General features: G+C 49.1%; 1 protein-coding gene across 1 annotated transcript in view; it reads left to right on the forward strand.

The window, feature by feature from the left end:
- The window catches only part of MYBL2 (MYB proto-oncogene like 2), a 53,474-nt gene that overhangs the window by 24,579 nt on the left and 4,397 nt on the right, over positions 1–24,498 (forward strand). The window contains exons 6-11 of the mRNA XM_033186464.1: positions 2,979–3,141; positions 11,319–11,606; positions 14,675–15,088; positions 17,934–18,073; positions 22,348–22,447; positions 23,861–23,974. Of these exons, the coding sequence (XP_033042355.1) occupies positions 2,979–3,141; positions 11,319–11,606; positions 14,675–15,088; positions 17,934–18,073; positions 22,348–22,447; positions 23,861–23,974 (1,219 nt within the window). The remainder of the gene's footprint in view (positions 1–2,978; positions 3,142–11,318; positions 11,607–14,674; positions 15,089–17,933; positions 18,074–22,347; positions 22,448–23,860; positions 23,975–24,498) is intronic.

A 24,498-nucleotide genomic window follows, 5' to 3' on the forward strand; every position in this document is an offset into this window, starting at 1 on the left:
AGGGAAAGGGCCAAGCAAGAGGTGGGGTCTGGAAAATCCAGCTTTGGCCTGCTGTAAGGCCAAGTGGTGTATGTATTCACGTGTATACATGAAAGGCATGTACGTGTGAGGAGGGCACACGTGTACATGGGTTGGGGAACTCCTGGGGCACCTTTGGTTGTGCCTTCCAAGGGCTGTTTTTTTTTCTTTCTTTCTTTCTTTTTTTTTTTGAGAGGGAGTCTTTCTCTGTTGCTAGGCTGGAGTGCAGTGGCACGATCTCAGCTCACTGCAACCTCTGCCTCCCAGGTTCAAGCGATTCTCCTGCCTCAGCCTCCTGAGTAGCTGGGATCACAAGCATGCACCAGCACGCCTGGCTAATTTTTATATTTTTAGTAGAGACGGGGTTTCACCATGTTGGCCAGGCTGTTCTTGAACTCATGACCTCAGGTGATCTGCTTCCAAGGGCTGTTACGCAGATAAAGTCATAGTAGAAGCCGTTGGCAGCATGTCCGTCAGCTGGGGGATTGGATGCACTGTAGGGACAGAGGATCTGGGCGAAGCACCAGGAGCATCCCTTACCCCACACCTTTGCCCTGTGAGCATTGTGTCCCTGAGGGCTTAGAGTGCAAATGATCCGAGGATATCCTCTTAGACTGGGTGCTCAGTCAAGCTGTTACTTTCTGTTCACTTTTCTTTCTTTCTTTCTTTCTTTTTTTTTTTTTTTGAGACAGAGTCTTGCTTTGTCACCCAGGCTGGAATGCAGTGGTGCGATCTCGGCTCACTGCAAGCTCCGCCTCCTGGGTTCACGCCATTCTCCTGCCTCAGCCTCCCGAGTAGCTGGGACTACAAGTGCCCGCTACTACACCCAGCTAATTTTTTGTATTTTTAGTAGAGACGGGGTTTCACTGTGTTAGCCAGGATGGTCTTGATCTCATGATCCACCCATCTCAGCCTTCCAAAGTGCTGGGATTACAGGTGTGAGCCACCGCGCCTGGCCTCTGTTCACTTTTCAAGGGAAAAGCATTCTGCTTGGTGCTCCAAAGAAGGTGGTGCCTACTGTGTATAAGCATAGTACCTTTGCATTTTTAGTAGAGATGGGAGTTCACCTTGTTGGCCAGGCTGGTTTCGAACTCCTGACCTTAGGTGATCCACCTGCCTCAGCCTCCCAAAGTGCTGGGATTATAGGCGTGAGCCACTGCGCCTGACTTGCCGCTTGCTTCTCACCGCTATACTTCTATACACTTTTGTGGTACTACCCCATCCTTCTGTATTACCCTATGCCTTTATTACTACACGTTTCTTGAGTAACCTACTCTGTGCTTTATGCTACTGTTCTACTGTAGATGTGTCTCCTCCCTGAATCTTCAGTGAATGACGGAGTATGACGTAGTCTTCTGACTTTTCAGATAAAGAAACCAAGGCTCAGGGAGGTGAACGGTAGTGGGCCTTCTGCCCTGTTTGGCCACTTACCAGTCTGTGAGAGGTGAACAGGGCTTGCATCTGAGGTTAGCGTGAGACTGAATGGAAATGAGCAGACAGTGTTTGCTTATGGTTTCTACACATTCGAAGTGTGGGCAGGGAAGGGGGTGAGAGTTCCAAGCACATATTTTTAGTTTTATAATTTAAAAATTTTTAATTTTTTTTTTTTACATTTTTATTTTTTAAAATTTATTTTTGAGAAGGAGTCTCACTGTGTTGCCCAGGCTGTAGTGCATGGTGCAATCTCGGCTTATTGCGATGTCCACCTCCCGGGTTTAAGCGATTCTCATGCCTCAGCCTCCCAAGTAGCTAGGATTACAGGTGCCCGGCACCACGCCCAGCACCTCCCAAAATGCTGGGATTACAGACGTGAGCCACTCTTCCTGGTATTTTATTTTATTTTTATTTATTTTTATTTTTTTTTGAGACGGAGTCTCGCTCTGTCGCCCAGGCTGGAGTGCAGTGGCCGGATCTCAGCTCACTGCAAGCTCCGCCTCCCGGGTTTACGCCATTCTCCTGCCTCAGCCTCCCGAGTAGCTGGGACTACAAGCGCCCGCCACCTCGCCCGGCTAGTTTTTTATATTTTTTAGTAGAGACGGGGTTTCACCGGGTTAGCCAGGGTGGTCTCGATCTCCTGACCTTGTGATCCGCCCGTCTCGGCCTCCCAAAGTGCTGGGATTACAGGCTTGAGCCACTGCGCCCGGCCCTGGTATTATATATATATATATATATATATATATATATATATATTTTTTTTTTTTTTTTTTTGAGATGAAGTTTGACTTTTGTTCCCAGGCTGGAGTGCAATGGCACGGTCTTGGCTCACCACAACCTTCGCTTCCTGGGTTCAAGCGATTCTCCTGCCTCAGCCTCAGCCTCCCAAGTAGCTGGGATTACAGGTATGTGCTACCATGCCTAGCTAATTTTGTATTTTTACAAAAATCACAGGCTTGGTGAGCCACCGTGCTTGGCCATTATTTTTTTTTTTAATTAAAAAAATTTTTTTTGTCTGGGCACGGTGGCTCACGCTTGTAATCCCAGCACTTTGGGAGGCCAAGGTGGGTGGATCACGAGGTCAGGAGATCAAGACCATCCTGGCTAACACGGTGAAACCCCATCTCTACTAAAAATACAAAAAATTAGCCGGGCATGGTGGTGGGCGTCTGTAATCCCAGCTACTCGGGAGGCTGAGGCAGGAGAATGGCGTGAACCCGGGAGGCGGAGCTTGCAGTGAATTTAAAAAAAAAAATTTTTTTTTTTTAACTTGAACCTGACAGTAGCTGATGTCGTTTTATAATTTTTACCATAGCCTGAATGATTCAGTTGCTTATTTCACAGAGCTCTGTGGAAATGCTCTGTAAATTATTAGGGCTAGAGACTCATGAGACTTCATCTTGGAGCTGAAAGAGACCTTAGAGTTCATCCAGTGGAAGATTCATTTACAGGAGCAGGAACTTAGCTTAGGGAGGTGAGTGAACCCACAGAGCTGGGGTTCAAAGGCCCCCTGCTGCCCCCTGCAGGACAGACAATGCTGTGAAGAATCACTGGAACTCCACCATCAAAAGGAAGGTGGACACAGGAGGCTTCTTGAGTGAGTCCAAAGACTGCAAGCCCCCGGTGTACTTGCTGCTGGAGCTCGAGGACAAGGACGGCCTCCAGAGTGCCCAGCCCACGGAAGGCCAGGTGAGATAGCTGCTCAGCCTTCGGCTTGCTTTGATTTCACATTCATCTGACACCATCTCATTGAACACCTTGTCCACAGCTATTGGTCAGTTTTTGCCACAGAGTCTAAAAGTGGGCCTTGTGCTTCTGGGGCCTTGTGATACTTCTGCACATAACTGGCACTTGTCTGCTTGCTGGTGGCCGCCTTCTTACCTGTTGCTTATTTTAATTTTTTAAAACTGAAAGCATGTCTGCAATTAAAAAAAGAAATCAGATGTGACTGGGTGCGTTGGCTCACACCTGTAATCCCAGCAAGTTGAGAGACCGAGGAGGGCGGATTACTTGAGCCCAGGAGTCGGAGGCTGGTTCAGGCAACATGGTGAAACTCTGTGTCTATCTTTTTAATTTAAAAAAATGTAAAAATGTATTGCGTTGTAATTTATATACTCTAATATACAGTTTTGAGTTATGACAAAGCATACAGCCATGTAACCACTGCCCCAGTCAAGGTATAGAACAGTCCCATCACCCCAGAATTCCCCTGTGCTCCTTTTCTCAGCCTTTTTTTCAGTCCTTAGCTCCTTACACTGTGATCTGTTTTCTGTCTCTATAATTTTGACTTTTGTAGAAATTAACAATTAAAATCGTATCGTATTACATTTGCAGGCTTTTTTTTTTTTTTTTTTGAGACGGAGTCTTGCTCTGATGCCCAGGCTGGAGTGCAGAGTGTGATCTTGGCTCACTGCAACCTCTGTCTCCTGGGATCAAGTGATCTCATGCCTCAGCAACCTGAGTAGCTGAGATTACAGGCATGCACCACCATGCCTGGCTAATTTTTGTATTTTTAATAGAGATGGGGTTTCACCCAGTTGGCCAGGCTGGTTTTGAATTCCTAGCCTGAAGAGATCCACCTCCCTTGGCCTCCCAAGGTGTTGGTATTACAGATGTTAGCCACCATGCCTGGCACTACATTTGCAGTTTTTATTTATTTTTTTGAGATGGAGTCTCACTCTGTCACTCAGGCTGGAGTTCAGTGATGTGATAGCTCACTGCAACCTCCGCCTCCCAGGTTCAAGCAATTCTGCTAACTCAGCATCCTCAGTAACTGGGATTACAGGTGCGTACCACCATGCCCGCCTGATTTTTGTATTAGAGACAGGGTCTCACCATGTTGGTCCATCTGGTCTCAAACTTATGACCTCAAATGATTCATCCACCTCAGCCTCCCAAAGTGCTGGCATTACAGACGTGAGCCACTGTGCCCCAGCTACATTTGCAGTTTTAAAAATGAAATCAGTGTATACTTATATTAACATCCACTGTCCTATACACCAGAGCAAAGTTTTTATTTATATTTTTAAACTATAAAGGTTATTTTTCAAAATAGAAATTTGGGCAGGGCGTGGTGGCTAACATCTGTAATCCCAGCACTTTGGGAGGCCAAGGCGTATGGATCTCTTGAGTCCTGGAGTTTAAGACCAGCGTTGGCAACATGGCGAAACCCCATTCCTATAAAAAGTAAGAAAAAGTTAGCTGTGCATGATTGTGTGAACCTGTAGTTCCAGCTACTTGGGAGGCTGAAGTGGGAGGATTACCTGAGCCTGGGAGGTGGAGGTTACAATGAGTCGAGATCCTGCCACTTCATTCCAGCTTTTATTTATAAATAAAATTTATTTATTTTTTTTGAGACAAGCTCTCGCTCTGTCGCCCAGGCTAGAGTGCAGTGGTATGATCTCGGCTCACTGCAAGCTCCGCCTCCCGGGTTCACACCATTCTCCATTCTCGTGCCTCAGCCTCCGGAGTAGCTGGGGCTTTGTTTTGTTTTGTTTGAGACTGCGTCTCACTGTGTTGCCCAGGCTGGAGTGCAGTGTCATGATCTTGGCTCACTGCAAGCTCTACCTTGTGGGTTCACGCCATTCTCCTGCCTCAGCCTCCCGAGTAGCCAGGACTACAGGCACCCGCCACCACGCCCGGCTAATTTTTTGTATTTTTAGGAGAGACGGGGTTTCACCATGTTGGCCAGGATGGTCTCGATCTCCTGACCTCGTGATCCGCCCGCCTCAGCCTCGCAAAGTGCTGGGATTACAAGTGTGAGCCACTGTGCCCGGCCTAAATAAAATAAAAATTTGGAGCAAGCATGACAAAACATTAAGATTTGATGATGCTGGATATGTGGTAGGTAACACAGTTGTCCTCTGTTATTTATTTTTTTTTTTTTGAGACAGAGTCTCGTTCTGTCGCCCAGGCTGGAGTGCAGTGGCCGGATCTCAGCTCACTGCAAGCTCCGCCTCCCAGGTTTACGCCATTCTCCTGCCTCAACCTCCCAAGTAGCTGGGACTACAGGCGCCCGCCACCTTGCCCGGCTAGTTTTTTGTATTTTTTAGTAGAGACGGGGTTTCACCGTGTTAGCCAGGATGGTCTCGATCTCCTGACCTCGTGATCCGCCTGTCTCGGCCTCCCAAAGTGCTGGGATTACAGGCTTGAGCCACTGCACCCGGCCCCCTCTGTTATTTTCTAATCTTTTCTGTCATGGTATGAACTATTTAATACTTTTAAAGTCTTTTTCCCGGCCGGGCGCGGTGGCTCAAGCCTGTAATCCCAGCACTTTGGGAGGCCGAGACGGGCGGATCACGAGGTCAGGAGATCGAGACCATCCTGGCTAACACGGTGAAACCCCGTCTCTACTAAAAATACAAAAAACTAGCCGGGCGAGGTGGCGGGCGCCTGTAGTCCCAGCTATTCGGGAGGCTGAGGCAGGAGAATGGCGTAGACCCGGGAGGCGGAGCTTGCAGTGAGCTGAGATCCGGCCACTGCACTCCAGCCCGGGAGACAGAGCGAGACTCCGTCTCAAAAAAAAAAGTCTTTTTCCCTCTTCTTACTGGGTAGAGGTAACTTGTTGACAGCTACAATTCTTCCACAATGCCCTGCTAGAGCGCTATATTATGTGTAACTTGTTGACAGCTACAATTCTTCCACAATGGCCTGCTAGAGCAATATATTATGTTTTTGTCTCTATTTCTTGATTTTTCAATTTTAGAGAATATCTCTCGATTTCCCAATACGAATGCACCTATGGGGTAACTCTCAATGGTAGAGAAAGGTATAAAATGAAAAGTAAAATGACTTCTTTTTCTAGTTTCAACTCCCTGTGCATCTCTTAACCAGAGGAGTCTACTTCCGACAATTTCTTGTACATCTAAGTAGTATGCTTTCAGTCTTTTACTTCTGATTGAAGAAAAGGTCTCTGTTCCACAAAGAGAAACAGTGGACGTCAGCTGACTCATAGAAGACTTTCAGCATAGGACAGAGTGAACAGATCTTTAATCTCTAAAAACTCTACTGTGCTGAAAGCCCGTTATTGACTTGACTTTTGTCCCCTAACACTTTGAGTGTCTGGGGTGCTGGCTGTGCTGGGCTGGGACCAAGTCCTGGACCATGACCCTGAGCACAAGAGGTCAGTTTTTGGGTTTTTTGTTTTGTTTTGTTTTGTTTTGTTTGAGACAGAGTCTTGATCTTGCCCAGGCTGGAATGCAGTGGTGCCATCTCCGCTTGCTGCAACCTCCACCTCCCAAGTTCAAGTGATTCTCCTGCTTCAGCCTCCTGAGTGGCTGGGAAGCTGGGATTATAGGCACTCACCACCACGCCTGGCAAATTTTTGTATTTTTAGTAGAGATGGAGTTTTGCCATGTTGGCCAGGCTGCTCTCGAACTCCTGACCTCGGGTGATCCACCCTCCTCGGCCTCTCAAAGTGATGAAATTGCAGGCATGAGCCACCGTGCCTGCCTGTTTTGCTTTTAGCCTTACCCGTTTCTCTCCAGTGTCTTCTTTCTGGTGTGCTATTTATTTAACTAGTTTCTTACTGATGAAGATAAGGATATACTGGTTTTTTGTTATTAGAGATAAAATAACAAAATCACTGCTTCTTTTTGCAGTTAGTTCTTGAGAAATTTCTAGAGATGGACAGATATGTTTGGTGGTGGGGGAAACCCTTTTGGCTGAGTATGGTGGCTCATTCCTGTAATCCCGGCACTTTGTGAGGCCAAGATGGGAGGATTCCTTGAGGCCAGGAGTTCGTGAGCAGCCTGGGCAACATAGGGAGACTCTGTATTAAAAAAAAAAAAAAAGCTGGGTGCGGTGGCACACACCTGTAGTTCCAGCTACTTGGAGCCTGGGGCAGGAAGTTCACTTGAGTCCAGGATTTCAACAGAGTGAGACTCTGTCTTTGAAAAAGCAAACAGGCCAGGCATCGTGGCTTACTCCTGTAATCTCGCACTTTGGGAGGCCAAAGGGGGTGTGGTGGCACAGGCTTGTAATCCCAGCTACTCGGGACGCTGAGGCACAATAATTGAGAATCAGTTGAACTGGCGTGGCGGAGGTTGCAGTGAGCAGAGTTCACACCACACACTCCAGCCTGGGTGACAGCAAGACTCTGTTTTTAAAAAAAAAAAAAAAAAAAAAAAAAAAAAAGAACAAAAACCTCTTAATACATTTTGTTAGATTGCTGCCAGAAGAATTTTGCTTGTTAATTCGTGTAGGGACCACCCCCAACTTCCCTCACACATTGGTCAGTGCTTGCCATTGTAAAATTGGTTCCTCTGCTTCAGAAGTAATGCGTGATCATTGCAGAAACTTAGCAACTTTATAGAATTAGGCAATGTAGAAGGCTGAGCCCGCTCATCTCAACTTTTATTTTTTTTTTGAGACGGAGTTTTGCTCTTATTGCCCAGGCTGGAGTGCAATGGCGTGATCTTGGCTCACCCCAACCTCCGCCTCCCGGGTTCAAGCGATTCTCCTGCCTCAGCCTGTCGAGTAGCTGGGATTGTAAGCATGTGCCACCACACCTGGCTAATTGGGGTGTCTCCATGTTGGTCAGGCTGGTCTCAAACTCCTGACCTCAGGTGATCTGCCTGCCTTGACCTCCCAAAGTACTGGGATTACAAGCATGAGCCACAGCGCTGGGCCTAAATTAGATGATATCTTACTGTTTTACAACTTTATTTTTCTAGTTAATATATCTTTCCATGTTGTTATGTGTATTCAGATCTCCAACATTCCTGACTTTGCCCTATCTTATTTAACCGTTATATTGATGAACATCTGTAACTGTTTCCATCAATGCTATAATGAACATTATCGTTCAGTTTCTTTGTACATTTGCTGAACTATGTGTTCTTTTTTTATTTTTTAAAGACAGAGTCTTGCTCTGTTGCCAGGCTAGAGTGCAGTGGCACGATCTCAGCTCGCTGCAACCTCCGTCTCCTGAGTTCAAGTCATTCTGCTGCCTCAGCCTCCCACGTAGCTGGGATTACAGACATGCACCACATGCCCAGCTAATTTTTGTGTTTTTTAGTAGAGAGAGGGGTTTCACCATGTTGGCCAGGATGGTCTCGATCTCTTGACCTCGTGATCCTCCCACCTCAGCCTCCCAAAGTGCTGGGATTACAGGTGTGAGCCACTGCGCCCTGCCGGTTGATTTTATAGATGTGGAATGGTTGGGTAAAATAGTGTGGGCATTTGAAGTTTTCATAAGCGTTGCTGAATTGCTGCCAAAGGGATTGTACTGTTTAATTCTGCTATCAGCAGTATATGGGACTGCTTGTTTCCAGCCTCATTGTCAATACCGGCTATGGTTATATAAAAAAAAAAAATCTTTGGGCCGGGCGCGGTGGCTCAAGCCTGTAATCCCAGCACTTTGGGAGGCCGAGACGGGCGGATCACGAGGTCAGGAGATCGAGACCATCCTGGCGAACACTGTGAAACCCCGTCTCTACTAAAAAATACAAAAAACTAGCCGGGCGAGGTGGCGGGCGTCTGTAGTCCCAGCTACTCGGGAGGCTGAGGCAGGAGAATGGCGTGAACCCGGGAGTCGGAGCTTGCAGTGAGCTGAGATCCGGCCACTGCACTCCAGCCCCGGCGACAGAGCAAGACTCCGTCTAAAAAAAAAAAAAAAAAAAATCTTTGCCAGTTTTAATGAACAACAGATGCATTATCATGTTCTTATTTTGATTGAATTACTTTGGAGTTGATGGGTGTTTTTTTTCCCAGCTTTATTAAGATATAATTGACAAATAAATTGCATATATTGACCAGGCGCGGTGGCTCATGCCTATATTCTCAGCACTTTGGGAGGCTGAAGTGGGCGGATCACTTGAGGCTAGGAGTTTGAGACCAGCCTGGTCAATATGGTGAAACCCCATCTCTACTAACAATATAAAAAATTAACCGGGTGTGGTGGTGCACTCCTGTAGTCCCAACTGCTCCGGAGGCTGAGGCATGAGAATGACTTGAACCTGGGAGGCAGAGGTTGCAGTGAGCTGAAAGTGTGCCTCTGCACACCAGCCTGGGTGACAACAAGCTGTCTCAAAAAACAACAACAAAAAAATTGCATATATTTATGGTGTACAACGTGATGTTTTGATTCATTGTTTTGGTTTTCATTTCGTTTACTATTAATGAGGTTGAGTAACAAATTACCCCTTAGTTTGTTATTTGGCTTGGTTGCTTTTTTTTTTTTTTTGGTCTTGTTATTGATTTGTATGTTTTATTTGTATATTAAGGATGTTACTCCTTTATCATGTAGTAACTATTTTTTCCCAGTTTGGTAGCTTTTTTATTTCTTTATTCTATAAAGGTATAATTTACATACAGTAAAATTCACTTTTTTTTGTTCATTTGTTTTATAGAGATGGGGTTTCCCTATGTTGCTCAGGCTGGTCTTGAACTCCTGGGCTCAAGGGATCTGTCTGCCATGGCCTCCCAAAGTGTTGGGATTACAGGCATGAGCTACTGCAGCCAGTGGTTTTTTTTTTTTTTTTTTTTTTTTGGAGATGGTATCTCACTCTGTCGCCCAGGCTGGAGGGCAGTGGTGCAATCGCGGCTCACTGCAACCTTCACCTCCTGGATTCAAGCGATTCTTCTGCCTCAGCCTCCCGAGTAGCTAGGACTACAGGCACGTGCCACCACACCCAGCTAATTTTTTGTATTTTTAGAGACAGGGTTTTACCATGTTAGCCAGGATGGTCTTGATCTCTCGACCTCATGATCCACCTGTCTTGGTCTCCTGAAGTGTTCGGATTACAGGTGTGAGCCACCATGCTCGGCCGTTTTGTTTTTTGTTTTTTTTTTTAATGAGACACGGTCTTGCTCTGTACCCCAGGCTGTAGTGCAGTGGCGTGATCATAGCTCACTGCAACCTTGAACTCTTGGACTCAAGGGATCCTCTTGCCTGAGCCTTTCAGAGTTCTGGGATTATGGGTGTGAACCACTGCACCCAGCCCCCTCCCCCACCCTTTTTCTTTATTATTAGACTCTTGTTATGTTGCCCAAGCTGGAGGGCAATGGTATGATCATAGCCCATTGCAACCTTGAGCCCATGAGCTCAAGGGATCCACTTGCCTCAGCCTCCCAAAGTGCTAGGGTTACAGGCATAAGCCACTGTACCTGGTCCTTTAATTTTTTAATGTTTATTTAAGCTTTAAAAATTAAATTTTTAATTTTTTTTGAGATGGAGTTTTGCTCTTGTTACCTAGGCCGGAGTGCAATGACACGATCTCAGCTCACTGCAACTTCCGCCTCCCAGGTTCAAGTGATTCTCCTGCCTCAGCCTCCGAGTAGCTGGGATTACAGGTGTGTGCCACCACGCATGGCTAATTTTTTTTTGTATTTTTAGTAGAGACAGGGTTTCACCATGTTGGCCAGGCTGATCTCAAACTCTTGACCTCAGGTGATCCACCCACCTCGGCCTCCCAAAGTGCTGAGATTACAGGCGTGAGCCACTGCACCCAATCTCTGTGTACTACTACTTTCATCTGAGCCATTTGAGAGTTAGTTATGTAGCATAGATTCCTAAGAATAAGGCCATTTGCTTACATAACCACAGTAAAGTTATATTCAATCCAGGGAATTTAAGCTTAATTCAGGATGTTTATCTACAGTTTATATTCCATTTTTCCCTGCCCATGATGCAGTCTAGGACCAGACATTGCATTTAGTTGTCCTATCCCTTTAGTCCGCCTTTCTTAGTCTCATGATATTGACATTTTTGAAGTATATGGTATGGCTAATTATTTTGTAGAATGTTTCTCTATTTGGGTTCATCAGAGTTTCCTTCTTAGATTCAGGTTGTGTGTTTTAGCTAGAAATTACTATAGAGTCTATATCTCAGCGAAATCCAAATGGTGTACTCTTGTGTCTTTCAGGGAAGTCTTCTGACCAACTGGCCCTCTGTCCCTCCTACCATAAAGGAGGAGGAAAGCAGTGAGGAGGAACCTGCAGCAGCCACCACTTCAAAGGAGCAGGAGCCCATCCCTACAGATCTGGACGCAGTACGAACACCAGAGCCCTTGGAGGAATTTCCGAAGCGTGAGGACCAGGAAGGCTCCCCGCCGGAAATGAGTCTGCCCTACAAGTGGGTGGTGGAGGCAGCCAACCTCCTCATCCCTGCCGTGGGTTCTAGCCTCTCTGAAGCCCTGGACTTGATCGAGTCGGTATGTTGGTCACAACATTTCACAGTGGGCACAGAACACCCCTAGCAGGAAGTGCTTCTCTCGTGGGCCTACATCCTTTTGCTCATTCCATCTCCCTTCTAACAGTTACTGACTTGATGCTGAGTGCCCAGCCCTAACCGAAGGGCTGGGGACACCAGGGTCATCACCATGCAGTCCCTGTCTTTGGGGAACTCCTGGTGTGTGCAGCAGGAATTTGTGGTGGCATCTGACCTCTATGTATGGCACAGGGCGGGGTGGGAAGGCTGCCCAGAGGAGGTGGCACTGCACTGAGTCCTAAAGGTTGATTGCAGGTGACAGCACAGGACAGCGTGGTATTTGTGGCATCACGCATGGTTGGGTCTCCCTGAAGAGGGGCCCAGGAAGTGCCAAGGCTTGGTGCTGGTCTTGGAGTGGAGTGGGTTCTGGTTACTCAGGGTGGGGCAGCCATTGAGCCCGTGTTGTGGTTACTGTGTTGGCTGTGGGGTTGTGTCCTTTGAGGAGGGCTTCTTGGTGTGACACCCCAGCTTCTGACTGCATCAGCCAGGCCTGCAGTGTAGAGCGGGTTTTGGGAGGTGAAAGACCAGAGGCCTGGTCACTGGGGTGCGGAGTCCAGTATGGGGGTCCGTGTTTGCCTTCCCACTCAGGTGTCTTCCATCCTAGAACATCTAACTGCCAGGGTCTGAGCTTAACATACAGTCTTCGTGTTATCCTGTGAGGTGTGTCATTTCTGTTTTGTAGGTGAGAACTGAGGCTCAGGGAGGTCAAGTAGTATACCCATGGTTGCACAGCAAGTACACTTGGTGGTCTTGACTGCCATGCTATGCTCCTGCTACTACCTGATGAAGGGTTGGAGGGCCATCTACTCAGGCCCTCTTTCACTCTAGGTCTCACCTCTTGACCCCAGTGGCTGGGACTGGACCCAGCTACAGGCTCTGTCTGTGGTGCCCCCACCTCCAGGGATTGTCAGAGGAGTTTGAGAGACACTAGCACATTCATGGATTCTTAGCACAGCTCTGAAGCAAGCACTGGGCACCATCCCTCGCCCGAGCTCTGAGGGGAGTGTGGAGAGGAGACTCGGCCCCTCCATGCCTGGCACAGTGTTTATACCACCACATCACCTCCCTTTACCCTAGACCGTTCTGTTTTCTTTTGCTTGCAGGCACAGCTCGCCTGTATTGAGCACCCACTGATTGCCAGACCCAGTGCTTAGTGAGTAATGGCAGTACCTAAGATTTGACTGCTTGCCACTTGCCAGGCCCATCACTTGCTACCTAATGTGTGGGCTCTTCGTTGGTCTTTTTTTTTTTTTGAGATGGAGCCTTGCTGTGTCGCCCAGGCTAGAGTGCAGTGGTGTGATCTCAGCTCACTGCAAACTCCGCCTCCTGGGTTCACGCCATTCTCCTGCCTCATCGTCCCAAGTAGCTGGGACTACAGGCACCCGCCACCACCCCCGGCTAATTTTTTGTATTTTTTTAGTAGAGACGGGGTTTCAGCATGTTGACCAGGATGGTCTCAATCTCCTGACCTCGTGATCCGCCCGCCTCGGCCTCCCAAAGTGTTGGGATTACAGGCATGAACCACCGCGCCCAGCTTTAGTTGGTCTTGAACAACCTGTGAGGTGGGTGGTGGACTCATCAACAGTGAGAGCACCCCACACTCAGAGAGGTTAGGAGAGACTTGGCCAGTTTCACATGGCTGGTGACCTCCAGGAACAGGAGTCAGGCCCTGCTGTCCATCCGACTCAGCGCTCAGGCTCTTTCCACACCTTCAGCACCTGTTGGGGGAGTTACTGCATATGTGGAAATCCTCTCTTCCCTCCTCTGCTCTGTCCACTTGAGTGGTCCTTATAGGATGTACTTCTGGTCTACCAGACACTGTCAGTGCTGGGGCCTCCCTGAGGTTGGGGTGTGGGCCTGAGGTCGGTCCTGCCCCCAGCTGGCCTCCATCCTTAGGAGTGAATTGCCCCAGGCTCCTGCAAGTCCTAGGAACCAGAACTCGGCATTAGCATCTGGGTCCCCTCAGAGGCCAGAACCCAAAGACCGGAAGTCTTTTGGTTTGTGCTGTGATTTACTGGGTAAAGGAGGGAAAACCTGTAGTGACTCACAGGCTTGTTCTAGAAGCTGAGTAACTTCGGGAAGACCAAATCCCCTTAGCTCAGCTTCCTTGGTGTGAAAGGGAAAGTAATGCTTCCCTAGCAGAATTGTGGGGATTGGAAACAACTTTTGTGAGCTGCCCCAAGGAGGCATCAATGATGAGTGACATCCCATTCACTGCTCTATGTTTTGTTCTATAAAAATATCTGCAGGCTGGGTACTGTGTGGTTCATGCCTATAATCCTAGCACTTTGGGAGGCTGAGGTGAGAGGATCATATGAGCCCAGGAATTTGAGACCAGCCTAGGGAACATAGCGAAACACAGTCTCTGTAAAAAATCTTTTAAAAAATTAGCTGAAACTGGGTGCAGTGGCTCACACCTGTCATCTCAGCACTTGGGGAGGCTGGGACTGTCAGATCACCTGAGGTCAGGAGTTCGAGACCAGCCTGGCTAATATGGTGAAACCCTGTCTCTACTAAAAGTACAAAAATTAGCTGGGCGTGATGGCACATGCCAGTAGTCCCAGCTACTCAGGAGGCTGAGGCAAAGGTTGCAGGAAGCCGAGATTGCACCACTGCACCACAGCCTGGGCAACAGAGTGAGACTCTGTCTCAAAAAAAAGAAAAATAAAAAATTAGCCAAGAATGGTGGTACATGCCTGTAGTCCCAGCTACTTGGGAGGCTGAGGTGGGAGGATCACTTGAACCCAGGAGTTTAAGCCTGCAGTGAGCTGTGATTGTGCTACTATACTCTAGCGTAGGCAACAGAGTGAGACCCTGTCTCTTTAAAGGAAAAAAGAATCTATGAAAATATAGATGTATAGTCATAGAAAACTTTGAGGAAATGCATGAAATATTAATGATTGATCCTGGGCTGTGGGATCGTACTTGACACTTACATATTTCCTTTAATGAACAAGTCCTCTTGTATTAAGAGCATAGTAATTGCAATTCCTAACTTCTCTCCCTGGGCAGGACCCCGATGCTTGGTGTGACCTGAGTAAATTTGACCTCCCTGAGGAGCCATCTGCAGAGGACAGTATCAACAACAGCCTAGTGCAGCTGCAGGCATCACAGCAGCAGCAGGTCCTGCCACCCCGCCAGCCTGCTGCCCCGGTGCCCAGTGTGACCGAGTACCGCCTGGATGGCCACACCATCTCAGACCTGAGCCGGAGCAGCCGGGGGGAGCTGATCCCCATTTCCCCCAGCACTGAAGTTGGGGGCTCTGGCGTAGGCACGCCGCCCTCGGTGCTCAAGCGGCAGAGGAAGAGGCGTGTGGCCCTGTCCCCTGTCACTGAGAATAGCACCAGTCTGTCCTTCCTGGATTCCTGTAACAGCCTGACGCCCAAGAGCACACCTGTTAAGACCCTGCCCTTCTCGCCCTCCCAGGTGCGTGGACCCCACTGTGGCAGCTTACTGGGTTGGTATAGACACCTAGTGTTCAGTGCTGGGGCAAAGGTGAGCAAAACCAGACCTGGCTCTGTCCTCATGCAGCTTACGCTCTGGTAGGAAGACCAGTTAACTGAAACAGACCCAGAAAATGTGATAATCAGGATGAAGGAGAAGGCTTATGGTGCTGCATATGTGTATCTAGTCTGGGCGAGTCCAGGAAGACTGCCAGGAGGAGAAGGAGGATGCTGGTAGCTGGGTAATGAAGGAGAGGAAGAGAACTGTCGTGTTTGTTCATTCCATTTGTGCTATTTCGCAGCAGACTTGCCAGCACTGGGGAGCAAAGATGAAGATGATGGGTTGTCCCCAGCACTGACTGGCCCTGCCCCGTGCTGGGAAGAACTGGGGTAGCCATTGCTGGGGAGGAGCTTGTAATGAACCAGAATAGAGTGTGGGAAGTGCCATGTGATAGCAATTGCGAAGTCACTGAGAACTCACTGTCCTGGGTGTTGCCCCTGGGTGCCCTTTTAGTAACACACAGAGCTTCGGGAGCCGGGATGGATGCCAGGGTCTCTCCGAGACAGAGGTCATGGGGGGCACCTGGCCTTCTGCAGAGAGGTATCTGGGCTGGTTCTCCTTGAGCACTTTGACCAAAGGTACAGAAAAGGAAGGGCAGAGAGGATGTGTGGAGTGGTGGGGGGTGGCGCAGGGCCTTGATGGGCCTAGGTATAACCTCGGGCTTTGGCTGTCATTAGGTCTGTTCTTCCCGTGAGGCTGTGGGTGAGAGCGAGGCCCTGAGGTGGCCCGGTGAGACGACCGTGTCATCATGGGTCAGGATGGCTAGTGGCATTTTGAGAGAGACCCCATGTCGGTTTGCTCCGGCTGCTTAACAGAGTGCCACAGACTCGGTGGATTCGACAACAGAAATGGAGCATCATTGGTTTCTTCTGAGGCCTCTCTCCTTGGCTTGTAGATGCTGGCTCCTCCTGTGTCTTCACGTGGTCGCCTGTGTCCTAATCTATTATTTTTTCTTTTAAAACCTCTTATTTTATAATCTTATAAGGATACCAGTTATTGGATTAAGGCCCACTCTAATGACTTTATTTCTTTATTTTTATTTTTTGAGATGGAGTCTTGTTCTGTTGTCCAGGCCAGAGGCTGGAGTGCAGTGGCATGATCACAGCTCACTGCAACCTCCACCTCCCAGGTTCAAGCAGTTTTCCTGCCTCAGGCTTCTGAGTAGCTGGGATTACAGGCATGAGCCACCATGCCCAGCTATTTTTTGTTGTTGTTGTTTTAGTAGAGGTGGGGTTTGACCATGTTGGCCAGACTGGTCTCGAACTCCTGACTTCAAGTGATCCACCCACCTTGGCCTCCCAAAGTGCTGGGATTACAGGCCTGAGCCACTGTGCCCAGCCTCTATTGACTTTATTTTAACTTACCACTTTATTTTTTATTTTTATTTTTTGAGATGTAGTCTTGCTCTGTTGCTCAGGCTGGAGTGCAGTGGCATGATCTCAGCTCATTGCAGCCTGCACCTCCCAGGTTCAAACAGTTCTCCCACCTCAGCCTCCCGAGTAGCTGGGATTACAGGTGCCCGCCACCATGGAGTTTCACCATGTTGACCAGACTATAACTTACCACTTTATTTATTTATTTATTTATTCGAGACGGAGTCTTGCTCTGTTGTCCAGGGTACAGTAGTGCAGTCTCAGCTCACTGCAACCTTTGCCTCTTGGGTTCAAGCAATTCTCCTGCTTCAGCCTCTCGAGTAGCTGGGATTACAGGGGCCCACCACCATGCCTGGCTAATTTTTGTATTTTTAGTAGAGTCGGAGTTTCACCATGTTGGCCAGGCTGGTCTCGAATGCCTGACCTCAGGTGATCCACCTGCCTCTGCCTCCCACAGTGCTGGGATTACAGGCGTGAGCCACTGCGCCTGGCCTAACTAACCACTTTAAAGGCCTTATCTCCAAGTATTAATACAGTCCCATTCTGAGGTGCTGAGAGTTGGGACTTGAGGATGTAAATTTGAGGGAGACACAGGTCAGCCTGTAACATGCTGCAAGTGAGGGCTGCTGGCTGGAGAAGGAAGGCAGCGGGTCCCTGAGCTACTATGTGGGCAGCTCAGGATGATGGGGCATGGTGGCTGCCCTACGCCAGAGACCCCATTTAGAGTGGTGACCCTGAGGGTTGCAGATGGCTCTCTATTCCAGCATCTTCAGGGCAGGGAGGGAAGAGAGGGTGGTGCTTCAAAGAATGGATGCTGACTTAGGTCTAGATTTGAGTCTCACCTCTAGCATTCAGTGCAAGACTCAAAACTTCTCTAAGCTTTGGTTCTCTTACCTGTAAAAGGGAGATAGTAATAGTGCCTATGTCTCAGAATTTGTGGGAACTAAATTATTTGTGTGAAGTGCTTAGCACTGGCAAGAGAAGGTGCCTTCTAAATGATAACCCCCCACCACCAGGATCACGACAACTGTCACGTGCCTTGTGCCTTCACAGGTCAGTTCAGAGCTAGTTTTATTTCTTCTGAGAAGGAGCCGCTCTCCCGCAGTTGGCTTCCTGTGCCTTAACTGCGTCGTGGCACTCGAGTAGAGATGGCAAAAGCTAGGATTAGGGTAACGGAACCCCAGAGGCCTGTGTGAACCTGCTTGGTGGGCTCCTGGTATCGATCTGTCCCAGTCCTTGTTCTCTGGTGTCTGATGGTCAGGAGGGGACCTCAGTATCAGAGAGCAGATGTTTTGGGGGAGGAGCTCAAGGATCTCTACCCATGACCCCCTGAGGTCTCAGGAATCCACATGCAGGTGATGATTTTGTCTTATTCCCTCTCTCTTCTTCGGCAGTTTCTGAACTTCTGGAACAAACAGGACACATTGGAGCTGGAGAGCCCCTCGCTGACATCCACCCCAGTGTGTAGCCAGAAGGTGGTGGTCACCACACCACTGCACCGGGACAAGACACCCCTGCACCAGAAACATGCTGCGTGAGTGCTGTAATGCCCCCCACCTTCACCGTCCTCTCCCTCAGCAACGCGAGACCATGGGCTTGAGGACCACTCAAGCTGGTGGAACAGTGGGAGGGGCACCCTTGGAATAACACCGGAGACTGTTTGAAGAAAGCCCTCTCCTTTCTGGCCACCACGATTTATCATTTTTGTCAGTATAGTCTGGGGCTCCACCTGTGCTTTTCCTCATTTGTTATTTTTTAATTTGATAGTTTCCTTTTTTGTGATCCTCCTGCCTCAGCCTCCTGAGTAGCTGGGACTCTAGGTGCATGCCACCATGCTCATCTAATAACATTTTTTAAGAGGTGAGGTCTTGCTACTTTATCTGGGCTGGTCTTGAACTGGCCTTAAAGTGATACTGCCACAGCCTCCTGAAACTCTGGGATTATAGGCGTGAGCTACTGCACCTGCCCCTCATTTGATAATTTTCTGTCTCAGGAACGGACAGAGTCCATATTAGCCGGAAAAACATAATCTCTTCCCCTTCCTAAGGTTTCAAGTGCAAATTCTCTGTGTTTGAGCAGCCTTACGTGCAAGGCGGAAGTGCCCTAGTCCCTCCATCAGGACTGGAGGCTGCATTCCTGTCCTCTGAGCTTATGGAGCACAGCGTTTTCTGTCTGGAAGCCCGTGCAGGTTGCTCGCCAGCCTGCTTTTATAAAAGGAAGTGCTTTTACAGTAAGTTTACTTCCTCGAGTCATCATGATTCTAAATTCCAGGTAGAGAGAGTTGCTTAACTATTCCTCTGCTTGATACATTAGCTGGAGGAGGAAATCATTATTTTGTGATTCAGAAGTCAGCTCAGGAATTTTAGCCCCGATAATGATATAATTTCAGGAAAAGATTTGTGACTCCCTTAGTCAGAAATCATTCTCCAAAGTCCGGCTCAGTGGCTCACACTTGTAATCCCAGCACTTGGGAGGCCGAGGTGGGAGGATCACTTGAGACTAGGGGTTTAAGACCAGTCTGGGCAATATAGGGAGACACTCTCTATCCAAAAAAAAGAAAAAAAAATTTTTTATTTATTTATTTTTCAGATGGAGTCTTGCTTTGTCACCCAGGCTGGAGGGCAGTGGTGCAATCTCAGCTCACTGCAACCTCTGCCTCCCAGGTTCAAGTGGTTCTCCTGCCTCAGCCTCCTGAGTAGCTGGGATTACAGCCGTGAGCCACCACACCTGGCTAATTTTTGTATTTTTAGTAGAAAGGGGGTTTCACCATGTTGGTCAGGCTGGTCTCAAACTCCTGACTTTGTGCTCCACCCACCTCGACTTCCCAAAGTGCTGGGATTACATGTGTGAGCCACCGCTCCCAACCAAAAAAATTTTTTTTGTTTAGCTGGACATGGTGGCGTGTGCCAGCTACTCAGGAGGCTGTAGTGGGAGGATTGCTTGAGCCCCGGAGTTTGAAGCTGCAGTGAGCTATGGTTGACTATTGCACTCCAGCCTAGGTGACAGAGCGTGACCCTCTTTCTAGTTTTTTTTTGTTTTTTTTTTAAAGAAAAAAAAGAAATCCGTCTCTAAAGAGTTGATCTGAAGTGTAACTTAGATAGGTTTCGTGATAAATGATTGTCCATTCAAACCAGAATCCTGGACTTTGGATCTAAGCCCTTAAACAGAGATGCTGTCACTACAATAGGCATTGATACTTCTCTCTCTCCCTTCTTTTCTTATCCATGTGGCCTCATTTGCTGCCTCCCTCCAACTCCTTTTTTCTATAGGAAGAAGCATCTCCAGTGTTCATTCCTCTTTAGATCTATATGTCCATCTTGTTTCTTCTGAAGGCCATCCTTTAACCATGTAGTGTGGGCCTGCTGGTGATGAATTCTAATTTTTATAGTTTTTGCTAATTTTTCTATTTTTTTGTAGAGATGGGGTTTCACCATGTTGGCCAGGCTGGTCTCTAACTCCTGACTCAAATGGCCTGCCTTGGCCTCCCAAAGTGCTGGTATTATAGGAGTGAGCTGTAATCCAGCTGTTATTCCTTTGTAGAGAGTCTCTTTAGTTATCCCTCAAATTTGCCAGGCTGTATGGTGGTGTCGTTATTTCTCTATTTTTTTCCTCCCTGGCTTTCATATCAGACTAAAGATTCAAACCTTGAGCTGAGGAAGTGTTTATTTCTTTAGTTTTTCTTTTCCTGTCTGCCCCTTCTCCTACCTTACGAATTCCTTCCTATATAGGCTGGATTGATCTGTCTTTTTCATCTTCATACTCCTCTTCGTCATCTTGAGCCATATCCTTAATCTGCCGAGAACATGATGGGATTGTTTTCTGATTCACCAGTTTGGTTGTCTGTGGTTTCCAACTTGCTGAGTTCTCTGACATACAGAGCTACATTTTTTATCTCCAAGCAATCTTTTGATTTCCCTTTTCAAGTCAGCCTCCCTGCCTCCCTGAGGTTTCTTTTTGAGATAGTCTTGCTCTGTCCCCAAGGTTGAATGCAGTGGTCTGATCATGGCCCACTGTAGCTTCTACCTTCCAGGCTCAAGCGATCCTCCCACCTCAGCCTCCTGACTAGCGGAGACCACAGGTGTGCACCACCATGCCTGGCTAATTTTCTTGTTTTTTGGAGAGATAGGGTCTCACTGTGTTGCCTAGCCTAGTCTTGAACTCTGGGACTCAAGCAATCCTTCCGCCTCAGCCTCCTAAAATGCTGGCATTATAGGGGTGAGTCACCAAGCCTGGCGTCTCCCTGAGTTTTCTTATGTGTGTATATATACTTTTTTTTTTTTTTTTTTTTCATTTTTCCGAGAGAAGGTCTCTCTTAGTCACCCAGGCTGGAGTGTAGTGGTGTAATCATGGCTCACTGTAGCCTTGAATTCTGGGCTTGAGTGGCCCTCCTCCCATAGTCTCTGGAGTAGTTGAGACTACAAGCACCACCGTGACTGGCTGATTTTTTTATTTTTAGTAGAGATGGAGTCTCTCTGTGTTACCCAGGCTGTTCTTGAACTCCTGGCCTCAAGTGGTCCTCTCCTGTTAGCCTAACACTAATCCCAGAGTGTTAGGATTACAGGTGTGAACCACCGCCTTTGGTCATGTGTAGGCTCTTAGTCCTTGTTGATGCCACGAATTAGAGGGGTTCTGGAACTTTCTCATGTTCCTCAGAAACTCCGTTGTCCCATGGAGATGCTTGAGTGGCTCAGATTCACCCCTGTGAGCTGTGGTTTGAACTGTAAGATGTGTACATTTGACCTGTGCTTACCTGTCTTCGCTCTTCCTTACAGAGGGGGATCTCTGTGTGTCCCAGATGGGGGATAACAAGGGTTTGGGAAGAGACTGGATCCCTGCCTGATCTCTAGGTCCTGAGGAAGGAAGAAAAGAATGGTCTGCACTTGTACTAGTTTTTTTATCCCCCCATGGAGTGGCTGGCCAGTTGCGGGAAGCGGAGGTGTCCAGGCCCCAGGCTGCTGTCTCTAGGAGTTGGCCTCATTACCTGAGTCCCTGGCTACCTGGGCTTTTCTCTCATCCTCTAAGTGCCTTGGTTATGCCATGAGAGTTAGCCATGGTGGCATCTCCAGGTGACTAAGGTCACCTACTAGCACAAGGGCTCATGTTTGTGGAACCTGGTAGCTTCCTTCAGAGCTGACATTTGCCCACACCCAGCCTGGCCCTGCCGCATATCGCCAGCCCTGGTGCTCTGGGGCGTGAGGTGCCTCTTCTGTCCCCCTGCTCCAGGGGCAGGCGGAAATCACCCATGGTGGGTCCACATCTGATAGAAGAATCTTACAGTTCTGCTTCTGGACCAGACCATGCTGGGTTTTTTCTGTGCTCTGCTGAAGGGTTTCCTCCGCATGTCCACCACCTTGGTGAACTCTCGGGAGACCTGGGAAGATGCTGGCCTCACCTCTCGCCCCTCCTTTCCCTAGTGTGCTGCTGCCATCCTTCTCACACAGGCTCTCCAGGGAGAGCTGGGCAGGATGGGATCTTCCTGGGTTCCCACCTCGCTCCGTGCCCCTCTCACTGTTCCTGAAGTGTGGCCATGGGCTACCTTGTTTTCTGGAAAGTCCCAAGTCTGGACCGTGACTGAGCAGTATTCTCAGCTATCTGCCACCCATTTGGAGCTCCTGGCCCCTCTTAGACTCCCTTCTTCCTTGTGTTTCCCCTGAGCCCCTGACTTTGACCTGCAGGGTGGGGAGAGGGATGGGAAGAGAACCTTTGCTGGGCCAAAGGTCACACTGGGGGAAGGTGGAGCCAGGGCAGCAGAGTGCCTGGCGTCGGCCCCTGTCCTGTCATTGATTCCCCTGCTCTGGCCCCTGGCAGGTTTGTAACCCCAGATCAGAAGTACTCCATGGACAACACTCCCCACACACCAACCCCGTTCAAGAATGCCCTGGAGAAGTACGGACCCCTGAAGCCCCTGGTACGTGGTGTGGTCACTGCCGTGGATCTCTGCACAGTGGGATCCCTTGGGTTCATCCAACCATGTTCAGTCCACAGGACCCTTCCCTCTGAGGTCTCCCTTGATTCTTCCTCCTGAGAAGATGCGGAGATCCTGATAGTATAAGTGGAGAAGCTGAGGCTGCTCCTTATCACTTCCTCCGACTGCTCCTGAGCACCTAAGTGTGCAAGCAGGCTCTGGCTGGTGCTGGAGACATGGTGGTATCCTGTGACACTCAGCCTCAGGATGGGGGAGACTGATGTGAAATACAAATAACTCAAACACTTTCAGGCAAAGATAAGCACTGTGCCTCGTTCAGAGAAGTGGCAAATTGCTGCTCTGGCCTGTCTTCTGACCAACTCCCAGTTCTCTACAGAGCCCTGGAAAGCCCCAGGGACGTCTTTCCCACAGTATGCAGGCTGCACTTCTCCCCTACTCTTCCTACTTGATGGGATGGTTGTGTTTTCTCTGTGAAAACAGGAGTTGGCACCTTGGGCTTTCTGAAACACACAGGTGTTTTAGAAATCGGTGGAGGGTTGTGGAGGCACTGGACTGTGAACAAGGTCTGCAGTTGGTCCCCCTGCCCTCTCTCTCCACTGCGTGGAGCCTCCTATGAAGCCCAAGGGTGGCTGGGGGCTGAGGCTCCCCTGGGCCTGCCATGGAACTGATTCTGAGTCAAGCAGACTTTCCACTGACCATGCTGCATGGGCCGAGGTGAGGCACAGTTAGTGCTCCTTTCCTGTTGCAGTGGAGATTCAGCTCCTCTACTAAAGTATCTGCGTGCTCTCCAAACAGGTGTGAGGGCAAATCTCATGACCTTGGCAGCTGCAGTTAAAGTTTGCAGGGGCTTTTTGGGTTACTTCTGAGGAGTTGCTGTGCTTCACACCTTTCACTCTTAGTAGCACTCCCCCCCCCCCCCCCCCCCCGTTCTCTGTTGCCTGAAGCTGGAGAGGTCCTTGGAACCCCCAGGCCTGAGAGCAGGAAATGGATTTGAGAGCCCCCATTAGTGTGGAACAAAGGGTTGAGTGAGCCTGGGCTTTGAGCTGTCCGGGTCCTAATTCAGCAGCTCTGTGACTATGTGCCAGGCTCTTGATCTCTGAGCCTCTGTTTCTACCTGCGTAAGATGACAGTTATTGCACAGGGCTGTGTGAGGGTTACTGTGTCTCTGGGCTGCTCCCAGCCGTGGCAGGCCCCCGGGAATCAAGGTCATCAGCTGCTTGTCCAAGGCAGCAGTTAGTGGTTGTGAATGGTGCGTATGAGATCTGCATCCTGGCGTCAGGCCTTCTTCCTGCCTTACCCAGGACAGCCCAGTTGCAGCTGGGTTGGCCCCACTGTCGCACACACAGGCAGCCCAAGTGTGTTACCTCACATGGGCTGCCCTGCACCAACCCACAGCCGCAGACCCCGCACTTGGAGGAGGACTTGAAGGAGGTGCTGCGCTCTGAGGCTGGCATCGAACTCATCATCGAGGATGACGTCAGGCCTGAGAAGCAGAAGAGGAAGCCCGGGGTGAGTGGGTTGGGGGTGGGAGAGCCTGGGCAGGGGGAGTTGGAGCCATAGCATGGGGAAGGCATCCGGGGACAGGTTGTAGAAAGTGAGGCGCTGGGGAGAATGGGGGTGCAGCATGTCCCCTTTGCCCCCTTTCTCACGGTGGTTGTCAAGGAAACTGACAAGATAAGGACAGTGTCTCTGGGACCCTCCCCTGCTCCCCTTTGAAGGATTCACTTATCCAACACTGTGTTCGGACCCTGCTCAAGTGGGGCTGGGCTGGATGTGGAGCAGCGATTAAGACCCATACTAGATCTCCCCTTAGTGTTCAGGGGGCAGAGACAGATGCTAGACAGACACGCCATGACTAAATTCACAGGGTACCAAGGGCCGCAGAAAGGGAGGTTCCAAGGGAATCCTTCGAATGGAGGCGGGGCGGTCGGGACGAGCCAGCCAGACCAGGCAGCGCCGGGCTGAGTGTCAGGCTACATGAGTTGGGGGTGCGGGGAATGGGTTCAGGTGAGGTGGAGTCTGCAGTGACTCCT

The sequence above is a fragment of the Trachypithecus francoisi genome, unplaced genomic scaffold, assembly GCF_009764315.1.
Source record: "Trachypithecus francoisi isolate TF-2019V2 unplaced genomic scaffold, Tfra_2.0 Lachesis_group21, whole genome shotgun sequence".
In the NCBI taxonomy this organism is placed as follows: domain Eukaryota; kingdom Metazoa; phylum Chordata; class Mammalia; order Primates; family Cercopithecidae; genus Trachypithecus; species Trachypithecus francoisi.